The sequence below is a fragment of the Miscanthus floridulus genome, chromosome 1, assembly GCF_019320115.1.
Source record: "Miscanthus floridulus cultivar M001 chromosome 1, ASM1932011v1, whole genome shotgun sequence".
Lineage (NCBI taxonomy): Eukaryota > Viridiplantae > Streptophyta > Magnoliopsida > Poales > Poaceae > Miscanthus > Miscanthus floridulus.
The window spans coordinates 6,939,089-6,952,911 of record NC_089580.1 but is presented as its reverse complement, the minus strand read 5'-3'; the positions used below and the strand labels follow the sequence as shown (position 1 = coordinate 6,952,911).

The window sequence follows — 13,823 nt, the reverse complement described above, 5'->3', positions numbered from 1 at the left end:
ATAGTGCTACCTATCTCATGATCACTTAGATGAACTATGTTAATACTTAGAGTTTCATCAATTCACCAAAACCAAACTAAAGCTTTTAATCTCCCCCTTTTTGGTAATTAATGACAACCCTTACACAAAGATATGAATTAAAATTTAATTGAATCCATGTTGCTTGCCCAAGCATATTTACCATTTGTAAAAGGATATTGACAAGTTTCATGAACCCCCACTGGTAGCAATTACTCTCCCTACATATGTGCTAAGAGTTTGGATTGTAGCTTGCACATATGTTTAGATAGGAAATGTAGGAGTCAATGTCTACCAAATGATGCTAAGGTATAAGAGACGGACATTTGAAGCGTGATGCCAATCGGAGTGCACCAATATACCATCCTTAGCACCATGAGTAACTAGATATCCACAAAAACTAGAATACCCTGTGAGATCAATCATTAGAAGTAAGGGTCTAGTTTTCATAATATGAGCATAAGTCTAGTTACTTAACCTATGCATGCTAGTTTTTTATTTCATCATTCAAACCTACAACTAGCATACACCACACAAGCATGGATATTGAAATTTAAAACTTTTGCTGTGCAAGCAAATATATGAAATGCACATTCAAATGCACCATACAAGTTTATAAGCTTCCTCCCCCTACTTGTGTGCTTAAAAGTTTAATTGATCCTCTTCCTTTGTCATATCTCTCTCCATATGTCAAATTCTCCCACTATCACTTATATCTTTGTTTCTCTCCCCCTTTGTTGTCTTTTCACTATCTTTGTATACTATTTCTCCCCCATTATCAACAATGACCATAAAGGTTTAAAAATGTAGATAGGTTGAGATTATCAATGTCAATCAATGGGGTGAGGACCATTTTTCCAAATTTGGTTCAATCTAGAATATTTGCCAAAGATTTTTAACTCGGTTTGATCAAAGTACAAGCTTCTTTATACCTCCAAATAAGCGTTATCTTATACCATGTTGAGTTAAACACTTATAGCTCATTTTCTAGATCAAACACTAGGTTTACAAGCCCACAAACATGTCATATGCTACCACTTGATCAAGTCAAGTATAGAAGCAATAGTGGTAACATACAAGCATCAAGTTTATTTGATTTTCATTAATGAGCCTATTAAAAGTGAAAGATGACTAGATGCACTAAACATGTCCTTATCAAGGATGTATGCCATGCCAATCAACTTTTACCTTGGATTGCTCAAAGGAGAGGCATGTCATATAAGTGAGGGTGCATCAACACATATTTGAGAAATCTAATATGTTCAACTCATTCCTTAGCTTGCAAAACCTTTTTCATCCAATGGCTTGGTGAATATATCGGCAAGTTGATCTTTGGTGCCTACACTCTCAATGTAAATGTCCCCTTTTAGTTGGTGATCTCTTATAAAATAGTGGCGGACATCAATGTGCTTTGTTCTTGCATGTTGAACCAGATTGTTGGTTAACTTGATTGCATTCTAATTGTCACATAGCAATGGCACTCTCTTGAACTTGATTCCAAAGTCACTCAAAGTGGCCTTCATCCAAAGTATTTATGCACAACTACCGGCGGGTATATATTTAGCTTCGGCGGTTGATAATGCAATACTATTTTGCTTCTTTGATGATCATGAAACTAGTAATCTTCCCAATAATTGACATGTGCCTGAGATACTCTTCCTTTCAACCTTGCATCCCGCATAATTCGAGTCGGAGTAACCAACTAGCTCAAACTTTGCTCCTTTAGGATATCACAAACCAATATTTTATGTATGCTTCAAGTACCTCAATATTCTCTTTGTAGCCTTCAAATGACTTTCTCTTGGTGAGGCTTGAAATCTTGCACACATGCATACACTAAACATGACATTGATGTGGTCACATAGAGTAGGCTTCCAATCATAGATCGATACAATTTTTGATCCACCATATTGCCACTTGCATCACTATCTAAATTACCATTTGTCCCTATTGGTGTGCTAATGGCTTTGCTATCACTCATACTAAACTTTTTGAGCATGTCTTTGAAGTACTTGTCTTGACTCACGAATGCATCATTCTTCAATTGGTTGATTTGAAGACCAAGGAAGTAACTTAACTCCCCAATCATGGACATTTCAAACTCATTAGCCATCATGTTTCTAAATTCTTCACAAAAGTCTTGATTGGTTGATCCAAATATGATGTCATCAACATAGTTTTGCAATATAAATAAGTCTTTGCCAATCTTTTTGGTGAAAAGAGTGGTGTCAACCTTGTCCATTATGAATCCTTTAGAGAGTAGGAAGTCCTTCAATCTCTCATACCATGATCTAGGTGCTTGCTTCAAGCCATACAATGCCTTCTTCAACTTGTACACATGGACATGCTTTTTGTCATCTTCAAAACTAGAAAATTGTTCAACATATACTTCTTCATTGATGTAACTATTGAGAAATGCACTCTTGACATCCATTTGATAGAGCTTGATATTGTGGGCACAAGCATAGGCTAATAAGATTCTAATTGCTTCCAATCTAGCAACCGTGATATATATTTCTCCAAAGTCAAGACCTTTAACTTGTGTATATCCTTGTGCTACCAATCTTGCTTTGTTCCTTACTACTATCACATCTTGATCTTGCTTGTTTCTAAAGACCCATTTGGTTCCAATCACATTATGTCTCCTTAGTCTCTCTACTAATTCCCATACTTGATTTCTTGTGAAGTTATTCAATTCTTCATACATAGCATTCACCCAATCAACTCTTTCAATGCTTCATCTATGTTCTTTGGTTCAATGGATGACACAAATGAGAAATACTCATAAAATAAAGCCAATCTTGATCTAGTTTGCACACCTCTTGAAATATCACCAATGATAGTGTCTAATGGATGATCCTTTACAATATTAGTTGGTTGGAGTATTGGAACTTGATTGCTTGCACTTGCTTGATCATTGAATTGAGGTGATGTGCTAGCCACTTGATTTTGTTCATTATCATTAGAGCCATTTGTACTAGCTTGATTTGTATCATTTTGCAAATTTGTGTTAGAGAGCATTGCACTTGATCATCTTCATCATCATTCATTTGCCTAGGCCTTAATTCATCAACATCCATGTTCTTCATGACTTTTGAAAGTTGAATGCCTCTAACATCTTTCAAGTTCTCATTCTCATCTTGGAAACCCTTGGTTTCATCAAATTCAACATCATGAACTTCCTCAAAAGTACCACTATCCAAATTCCAAACTCTATATGCTTTGCTAGTAGTTGAGTATCTAAATAGTAATCCTTCATCACATTTCTTGTCAAACTTGTCCAATCTAGTGCCTTTCTTCAAGATATAGCATTTGTAACCAAAGACCCAAAAATATGCAATGTTGGGATTTCTACCATTCAAGAACTCATATGATGTCTTCTCTTTTAATAGGTGACAATAGAGGCGGTTGCAACAATAGCAAGCCGTGTTGATAGCTTTGGCCCAAAAAGATTGACTCATATTGTACTCACTAAGCATAGACCTTGCCATATCAATGAGTGTTCTATTCTTCTTCTCAACAAGGTCATTTGATTATAGAGTGTACTTGGCTGAGAATTGATGTCTAATTCCAAATTTATCACACAACTCATTAATTCTAGTGTTCTTGAACTCACTACCATTGTCACTTCTAACTCTCTTGATGGTTGTTTCAAACTCATTGTGAATGCCCTTGACAAATGATTTGAATGTTGCAAATACATTACTTTTATCCAATAGAAAGAATACACAAGTGTATCTAGTATAATCATCCACTATCATAAGGCCATATTTGTTACCATCAATGCTAGTGTATTGAGTTAGCCTAAACAAAGTCCATGTGCAATAACTCAAATGCTTTACTAGTACTCATCATGCTTTTCTTAGGATGAGTGTTTCCAACTTGTTTTCTGGCTTGACAAGAGCTACGAAGCTTATCTTTCTCAAACACTATATCTTTCAAGCCTTTAACCAAGTCATGCTTGACCAATCTATTCAATTATTTTATTCCAACATGACCAAGCTTTCTATGCCATAACTAACCCATGCTATACTTAGTAGAAAAACATGTAGACAATTGAGCTTTACTAGCATTGAAATCAACCAAGTATAGATTCTTATATCTAAAGCCCTTGAAGATCAAGTTAGAGACATCTATACTTATGATGTCTATATCATCTACCCCAAATATGCATTTGAATCTAAGATCATATAATTGAGCCACGGATAGCAAATTAAAGTCCAAGCTCTCTACTAGCAACACATTAGATATGCTTATGTCATTGGATATTGCAATCTTACCAAGCCCTTTGACCTTGCCTTTGCCATTGTCACCAAATGTGATACTATCATAACAATCATTGTCATTGGTATTGATTGAGTTGAACATTCTTGCATCACCGGTCATGTATTGAGTGCATCCACTATCAAGAACCCAATGCCTTCCTCCAGCTTTGTAATTGACCTATAAAAGAAGATCAATTGTTTTTAGATACTCAAACTTGCTTGGGTCCTTGAAGGTTAGTGATCAAGCTCTTTGACACCCAAATGGCTTTCTTCTTTGAGCCCATCCATAGTGTACTAGTGAACTTAACTTTCACACCATTTGTACCCTTAGTAAGCATATAGAAAGAATTAATCTTAATTGAGGATACATTAGTATTTTTGCTCTTGTTCTTACACACATGCTCTTTATGATCAACTTGCTTGCAACTAGTGCAAACTCAACCATTGTTCTTCATAAAACTAGTCTTGTGAGGAGCAAAGGCCGTCTTGCCTTTTTTGGGGGTATAGCCCAATCCCACTTTGTAGAGAGAAGCTCTTTAGCTACCCAAGCACATAAGCAAGCGGTCCTCACCACCATATGCCTTAGCCAAAGTGTGAGTGAGCTCATTGACCTTCTTCTTGAGGGTCTCATTCTCAACCATTAGTGAGGCATTACATGTGAAACCATCACTATTAGATGAGGTGAAAGTGAAAGTGCTACACGAAGGGTTAGTGGGAGCAACAATGATAGGCTTATATAATAATTCATCAATTAGGTCACAAGTTAACCCTACATTACATGTCTCAATATGCTTATTCTCATTTTGCTCATCAAGCAAAGTGGAATGAGCTTTTTCAAGCTTCTTGTAAGTCTTGCCAAACTTCTCATGGGCTTCCTTCAGCCTCTCATTAGATGCATTGAGCTCACCAAAGGCTTGCTTAAGGACTTTTAGTTCCTTACGCAAGCTTTTGCATTCTCTTCTCTTAATGTCAAAGTGTTCTTTATTATCATCTAGCATGTCAAGTAGTTCATCGTTAGTTGGTTCATTATCATCACTATCACTTTCATTTTTATTTTCATTATCATGTTCCTCATTGCTTCCATCATCACAAGTTTGTACCTTAGTGGACTTAGCCATGAAGCATGAAGGAGTGTCGAAGAGAGAAAGCTTCTCATTGATAGCAATGCTTATAAGTGCCTTCTTTTTGGTGGTCTTGTCATCATCACTATCATTATCATTACTTGAGGAGGCATCACTATCCTAGTGACCACATATGAACCACCCTTCTTCTTCTTCTTGAATGTCATCTTATCCTTTTTCTCTTTCTTTTCCTTCTTGTCCTTTTTCTTATTCTTCTTGTCATCATCATTGTCACTATTGTATGGGCATTAAGCAACAAGATGATCTTTGCTTCTGCAATTGAAGCACCTTCTTGACTCTTCCTTATTCTTGGATGAAGACTTGTTTCTTCTAGCATGGTAGCCCTTCATCATGAACTTGCCAAATCTCTTGACAAAGAGAGTCATCTTCTCATCATTCATCTCATCAAAGCTTAAGTCTTCATCTTCACTTGATGATTCTTGCTTTACCTTGTCCTTGGATGATGTGGCCTTGAATGCCACACTCTTCTTCTTCTCATCCTTCTTCTCATATTTCTTCTCCTTCTTTTCATCCTTCTCATCATTGTCTCTATATGTATCATCGGTCATTATATCTCCTAACACTTGGTTTGATGTCATGGTGTCCGAACCACTCCTCACTAGAATAGTGACCAATGTGCCAAATCTTGAAGGTAGGCATCTTAAGAACTTATGGGAGAAGTCCTTATCCCCCACCTTCTCTCTAAGTCCTTTAAGATTATTGACAAGCACTTGAAGCCTATGAAACATCTCTGGCACACTCTCATCCTCCTTTATCTTGAAACTAGCAAACATCTTCTTGAGGATATATGCCTTAGCACCCTTCACCGCTTGAGTGCCCTCAAATGACTCCTTCAACTTCTTCTAAGCCTTATAAGCCATCTCAATGTTCTTGATTTGCTCAAATGTTCTCTCATCAATAGCATCATGAATAGCACTAAGAGCAATATCGTTGTTTTGGAGAAGTATTTCTTCGGCGGCGGTGGGATTCTCTAGATCTTCTATCTCAATCTTGGTCTCCATCACTTTCCAAACCTTCCTATTGATTGACTTGATATATGTTGTCATCTTAGCCCTCAATTAGGGATAGTTTGAGCCATCAAATTAGGGTGGCTTCTTGGTATTGTTGATTTGAGCTATTTCGACATCGAAGGTTGTTAAGCCTCAAATCACGATGACCATAGCTCCGATACTACTTGAAAGGTCCTAATGGCTAGAGAGGGAGGGTGAATAGCCTATTAAGAATTTCTACAACAACACTAAGATAAATAATTAGTCAATAATATGGCAAAGCAAATTTTGCGTAAGCACTATACTTAGGGTTGAAAGCCACCTACCCAATTCTATTTTCTATGATCTCTAGTATATCACAACAAGGCTATATCTCGAATTTACACCTAGGTGATCAATCTAGCAAAAGTGATGCAATTAAGTACTACACTATCAAGTCTTGACTACCACAAGTTCTATACAAATGAATGTACAATAAAATACAAGAGAGTGGTAGAGAGGTATGCCACCATGGTAAGTGACCAATCAATGAATACGAATGAATACCAAGGAGACAATGAAGGCACAATGATTTTTCCTCCGAGGTTCACTTGCTTACAGGCAAGCTAGTCCCCGTTGTGGAGATACACTCATTTGAAGGTTCACGCGCTAATTGGTATCACACGCTAAACCCTCAATATGGTGCCGCACAACCAACACAAGATGAGGATCACACAAGTCAAGAGTAATTTACTAGAGTATTTTTTGGCTTTCCACTCGAGAAAGGTCAAGAACCCCTCACAATCAGCACGATCGGAGCCGAAGATAATCACCAACCTCCGCTCATCAATCCTCGCTGCTCCAAGCCGTCTAGGTGACGACAACCACCAAGAGTAACAAGCCAAACCCGTAGTGAAACACGAATATCAAGTGCCTCTAGATGTAAACACTCAAGCAATGCACTTGGATTCTCTAACAATCTCACTAAGATGGTGAATCAATGATGGAGATAAGTGAAAGGGCTTTGGCTAAGCTTACAAGGTTGCTGTGTCAATACAAATTGCCAAGTTTTTGAGCTAAAGTCGCCATGAGGCTTAATAGAGAGCCCCCACGAATAGAGTTGTTGGGCTCCCTGTTCACTGAAAATCGGGGTGACCGGACACGTCGGTCGGATCGATCGAACGCACTGTGTCAGCGTCCGGTCAACGGATGGCTGCCATGTCATCCCTGACTTCAAATGCTGAGCGTCTGATCTCAACGGTTAAGTTGCGACTAGACACACACCGTGAGGATGACCGGACACTGCTATGCCTGAGTCCGTTCATTTCCAGTAAGGTTCCAGAGAGGCAAAATCATGACCAGACACGTCCGATCACAGGTGACCGATGCGGCTCAGGGTCCGGTCCTCATTGGCTTGTTTTGATGCATATGTCATAGTTTGACTGGACGCACCCCCAGCGCGTCCGGTCCTATTTCTTCTAATCGTCCGGTCAAAGGACCGAGGACGACCTTCACTGCGCATCGCTGACCGGATGCAGGGTTAGAGTCCGGTCACTGTCCAAGGCAGAGTCCGATCAATACGAAATAGCTCATTTTGACACAAACTTCACCACCCTTAGATCAAATATGCCAACCACCAAGTGTAACACTTCGTGCATGTGTGTTAGCATATTTCCACAAATATTTGCAAGGGTGTTAGCACTCCACTAGATCTTAAATGCATATACAATGAGTTAGACCTTCTAGTGGCACTTTGATAACCGTATTTCGATTCGAGTTTCACCCCTCTTAATAGTAGGCTATCGATTCTAAATGTGATCACACTCGCTAAGTGTCTCAATCAATAAACCAAAAAGCTCCTATCAATTTCACCTTTACCTTGAACTTTTTGTTTTTCTCTTTCTTCTTTTCAAAGTCCTGGCAGTTGATCATCACCATGGCATCACCATCATCATGATCTTCACTGTTGCTTCATCACTTAGAATAGTGTTACCTATCTTATAATCACTTAGATAAACTATGTTAGTATTTACGGTTTTATCAATTCATCGAAACCAAACGAGAGCTTTTATCTAGTCACCTGAAACTGCTGCTGCTGCTAATAATAATAATAGTAATAATAAAAACAACGACGACGACGACCACATATAAAAGAGAATTGCTATATATCCGTTTGACAGATTTTGGGATTCTGAGCCGCTAGATGTAAAACCAACCATCGGATGTCCTTCTCCAACCTCTCTTCCGTCTTCCCCCAGGAATCTCCCATCCGCCCCATCCGCCGCCGGCATCACCATGCTCCTTCTTCACCAAGTGGGAGGCGACAGATCCGTCTCCTAGCTCTTGCGGCACCGTGCAAGGAGCCGGCCGGCGAGGAGCGCGGCTCCGGTGGCCCCAGAAGTTGAAGGGGCGCGGGCTCCGGCGGTCCGACGTGTGGAAGGCGAGCGCGTCTCCGGGCTGAGGGCACCGAAGGCCGAGCGCACCGGAGGCCAGTAACCTGCAGCGGCGTGCGGAGCTCTTATCTCGGCACAATCCACCCCTCCCGACGGGATAGAATCCGTGGGATAAGAGGTCCGAATTTCCCTTTCCCCTAAGTTTGGTCGCAAATTCTTTCCATTGCTGTTTCTGGATGTTTCTGATTTAATTAATTTGATCAACCGTAGGAGCAATACCCTTTTGTTTGTCTGCTAAATTTGAGTACACAAGTACTTAAGCTGCTGGATTTGTAGTGGTAAACACGGTGGATTAGAAGTGTGGGGAGATGTACCGTGGGGGCCTTGACCGCTTCAAGAAGGCACAGACCTTGGAGCCCTTCTCAGTGAAGGAGTCAGGCACCAAGAACGCAGCTGCAGCTGCAGGAACAGCTAAAGCACCACCGGCTCTGCTCACACTGCCACAGAATTCTAATTTTGTGCCGGGTCAGAATCACCAAAGTCCGCAAGGCACCAGCTCAAGGGTGGCTGGGCAAGATGGTGTTGCTCCTGGCCATGTTGGGACACAGGTTGGTGGAGGGCAGTCGACGTGGCAACCTCCGGACTGGGCGATTGAGCCGCGCCCTGGTGTCTACTATCTTGATGTGGTGAAAGATGGGGAGGTCATTGACAGGATCAATCTGGACAACAGGAGGCATCTATTCGGGAGGCAGGTTCCTGCTTGTGACTTCGTGTTGGACCATCAGTCTGTGTCGCGTCAGCATGCTGCTGTTATTCCACACAGGAATGGAAGGTTAGGATCCTCATGTCTGATTGCAATTCTATTCTATGTTCTTATGTATCCTATGGTTAGTAAGGCACATTTGTTTAGACTTTATTTATTCCCTGAATGTCAAATTTTCTAGCATCTCACGATTAACTTCTTTTGTGAGTACCACCAGGCCAATAGATGTGCCTGCTTTTTATAGTTTGACGTGTTCATGCTTCATACCACATATGAAGATCGATCTTGTTATCAATTATCATAAGCAAAATCATTTTCAGTGGAGTACCACTGAATGCACACATGCAAAATGAAATGCATCTTAAGTAGTCAACTAGATCATTGCCTGTGTGTTGCAATGGGAGAAAAAAAATCAACATGAAAACATGCTGGTATGAGATCACCAAACACTATAACCCACCTAATGCGTTAGCAACATGCTATTTCTAGATACATTGAAATACAATAGCATCATCTTACATATTGATATCTAATCAAGCATAAATATAGAACACTAAAATACATAATTCTACTCAAAGGAATCAAGTATTTTCAGCAGGGTCGAGGACCAATGTTTTCCTTGTTAAGAGACATATGATGTATCACACCCCATACACAAACTTCTCTCAGGAGTTCAGGACAACAAGCAATGACAATGTATATTCCAGTGTAGAAGCAACAGTATTGTGTAATTACAAGGAACTAAGGAAGGGAACAACATCTACAGCCCTGACATACCCACATTGCCAATAATCTAAATATGTTGGTTTTGTTTAATGCTCACTACTACTAATGGCAAAACTGGCTGTACTTACCACCCAGCCTCATGTGTTTATTGAGCTGATCAAATTCACATCAATTTGCATGTACACCTGCCTGCTTGCGTTCTAACTTGCCAGTAATTATGCTGCATTGCTTCTTGTCTCCCCGCAAAATGTTATGGTAACCACTAGTATCGCCATCTGCTCAACTACCCTCATCTCTTCAGATAAGATGATAGAGCGAAATCTGCAAGTTTATCTATACATGCTTATTACCATTCGTCAATTTGGCAATTCCATTTCCTTGGAACTCTGAACTCAGCAAGGATAATCGACAAAGACACATCACCGAATCAAAGCGCATCAGAGCAGCAGCATCCCATCTCCTCACTGAATTGTCCTTGTGAGTCTGGACTTGGAGATGAAGAGGGTGTCAGTGTAGTTGAGGTGGCACAGCTTGAGCAGCTCCCATGCTTTCTGCTTCAGCTCTGATGCACAACCACTTTGGATGACAAGTAGAAGCTTCATGGTTAACCCAGCCTCCACGGCAGCAGGTGCACACTCTTCAGGAGCCATCCGACATACCGTCCACAACATCGACAGCGCCTGTCGCATTCATGCCTCTGAAACTCTCATCAGCAAGTGGACAACATTGGGTATCGTCCGTGGACAATCCTTAAGAGCCATCCTCCCCTCTGGAACTGCAGACAGGGCATCCAAGATGTCCAAGGCCAGCTCGACACACTCCGTTGCTAACTCCAGCGATAATTCCACCAGCTGCGGTCCGCACCTACGCTAACAATCATACTCCTTGCTGGCCTGTGGACCGCACAGATCGAATTCATAAGCTCAAGCCCCGCGACCACACAATCTGGATGCCGCTTGTCCTGGATGAGGCGCTTGACACCAACCAAGACTCTCGAGCTCGCGGTGCCGTGGGGGGCCACCTACACGGATCCGTCCTCCACCTCTGCAAACTCCGTGGCAGCCATGTCTGGGGCAGGAGGGGTGCCAACTGGGTAGGGCGGGGAGGGGTGGTGAGGTAATGGGGCAAAGGTGGGATGGTGTGGTTTTTCTTTCGTTTGTGGAAAAAAAAACGGGCATGGAGGGGCGGACGAGCCAGAGAGGCACGCCGAAGGGGTGTGTGGACGTAAGCGCTCTGCGCTTTTTAGGACTAGAGTAAAGATATCTTTGTTCTCTTGCTTTCAGTTATTTTATAGACACAGGCGTGTTTCCTTAGAACTTTTCTACCAAAGAAATGCATGTCATGATGGAAGATGGTTTCTATTGTCTTTCTTTACCATTGTGACTTAGGTGTATAATTATCTGCTACTCTATACTTGCATTTATGTCTCAGAAACATTGTTTTCCAGTTATTGTTGGTTTCTATATCACTTTATCAGTTTTTTTTAACCAAAAACACATTCCATGAATTTTTCAAAAAAAAATCATTCCATAAAAATTAACTAACAAAGAGGATATTATGTTCTGTATTCTTAACTGTTATCTGTAAAGAACTCTTAGATGTTCATGACATTGGTTCTGTATCCAATGAAGTTTTAAGGCCATTTATTATCAATGTAAAATTAATTTACTTTAGGTTGGAATTTGGAATGAATTCCATAATTCCTGTGCTCCATTTGAATAACTTCTTCGTTGGTTTGTGCATTTGTAGACCCATAAGGAATACCATTTGAACTTTTTTTTGTCAGAAATCATCCCCTGAACTACTTTTTTGTTTTTACTGTACATTACTGTATTAGGCTGCTAGGTTTACTACTAACTGCATGTCCTTGCTTTTCTATTTCAGCATCTATGTTATCGACTTGGGATCAGTTCATGGCTCGTTTGTTGCGAATGAGAGATTAACAAAAGACAACCCTGTTGAACTTGAGGTTGGACAGTCACTTCGCTTTGCTGCATCAACCAGAACCTATATCCTGCGAAAGAACACAGCTGTTCTATTCGCAACTCCTAGCCTTCCATCAGATGTCAGTTTGCCATCTCCTCCAGATCCCAATGATGAAGATGCTGTTGTGGCATACAATACAGTACTTAACCGCTATGGTATTAGTAAATCTGACATATTATCCAGTTCCAAAGATTCTTCAGGAGGTGCCTCTGGTGCAAATGATGATAAACATGCAGTTGAAAGGCCCTTGAAGAGAAGTAAAAAACGCAGAGTGTCATTTAGAGATCAGGTTGGAGGAGAACTTATCCAAGTGGTTGGGATTTCAGATGGTGCAGATGTTGGAACTGAACCGGGCCCTATAGGTGTGAAGGAAGGCAGTCTTGTTGGGAAGTATGAATCTCTTGTACAGGTTACTGTCATACCGAAGGGAAAGGAGCAAGCATCACCAAAAGAATATACCTCTACCTCAAAGAGTGGGGTAACGGATAAGCTACAAGAGGTGCTTAAAAAAGTAAAGAGCACAACACGACCTGGAATTTACGATGACCTTTATGGGGATTCTGTTCCAGCAAAAGTGGGCTCATCTTGGGCATACAAATCAGATGATCTGTCAGATAAAGCCCAACCTGTTGAGGAGAAGACACATAGCATGAATTTAAACATTAATTCAGCCGATGACAGTGATGACTTGTTTGGTGACTCGTGATCCAGAATTGTCAGTGGATACAAACAAATGTATTCTTCAGAATTTCGTGGCAGAGTTGTTTCATTTGTTAGAGGTTTTTTTTTTTTTTTTTGGCTTAGTTATACATGATTGTACCCTGCTGCAAATCTAGGTATGTTCTTTTGTCTAATGTTAGCAACTTAAGGACATGCTTTCTTATAGTGATGCTCATGGTGAGTTTAACCTTCTTTTCCCCTTTTTTTTCTTAACCACTTTGGTGAATTTTGACCTCTGCTGTTTCTTTTACCGAGCCTGCTGTTATAAGTCCGTGTTGTTCATGTTTTGATATGGTCTGATGTAGTGATGTGCTTCCGTCCTTGTGGTGATATCATTGGCTTGACACGAATTTAAAGCTGAACATGAAGCGCAGGGGATCTACATTTGCATCCTGGACAATTCCTGTATTGTTTCTTAATACAGGGAAACTCTCTTGCCTTGTTCATAAAAAAAAAGTTGTATGCTTGCATCACGTTCTCGTTGAGCCCATCAGTTGTATGCTTGCATCACGTTTCTTAATACAGGGAAACTCTCTTCGGCCAGCCAGGCTTTTGATGGGCTCTTTTTCGATAATTATAGGCTCAGGATGAACGTACGTCCGTCCGGATTCTGACCCGCCGGCGCCTGTACATACCATCTACATGTGTATGGAAAATATCCGTCATCCGGTTCCTCTCTCGTTCGCGTGCGTGCCTTAGAAAATATGAGTCACCCTTTCTCTTTTATGCCTCCCTGCCACCGCTACTCCATCTCTCTCGTAGCCTCAACACGAGCGGGCCTGGCCTTAGCATGGCCTCAGCACGAGCCACGACACGGAGGCCCGAGCGGCCCTCGACATGGC

The 13,823-nt window shown here is 40.8% G+C and overlaps 1 protein-coding gene across 1 annotated transcript; it reads left to right on the top strand.

Moving 5' to 3' along the window:
- The first annotated feature begins 8,597 nt into the window (after positions 1-8,597).
- On the top strand, positions 8,598-13,168 carry LOC136471971 (protein phosphatase 1 regulatory inhibitor subunit PPP1R8 homolog). Its single transcript, XM_066469722.1, has 3 exons — positions 8,598-8,964; positions 9,057-9,618; positions 12,160-13,168. The coding sequence occupies exons 2-3, from the start codon at positions 9,155-9,157 to the stop codon at positions 12,965-12,967; spliced, it is 1,272 nt and encodes a 423-aa protein (XP_066325819.1). The 5' UTR covers positions 8,598-8,964; positions 9,057-9,154; the 3' UTR covers positions 12,968-13,168.
- Positions 13,169-13,823: the final 655 nt, after the last annotated feature.

Bases quoted from the DNA above. Each gene is read 5' to 3' on its own strand.
- LOC136471971 (XM_066469722.1), top strand. From the start codon at position 9,155: ATGTACCGTGGGGGCCTTGACCGCTTCAAGAAGGCACAGACCTTGGAG. The intron at 9,619-12,159 runs GTTAGGATCCTC...TTTCTATTTCAG, and splicing joins ATTCCACACAGGAATGGAAG to CATCTATGTTATCGACTTGG.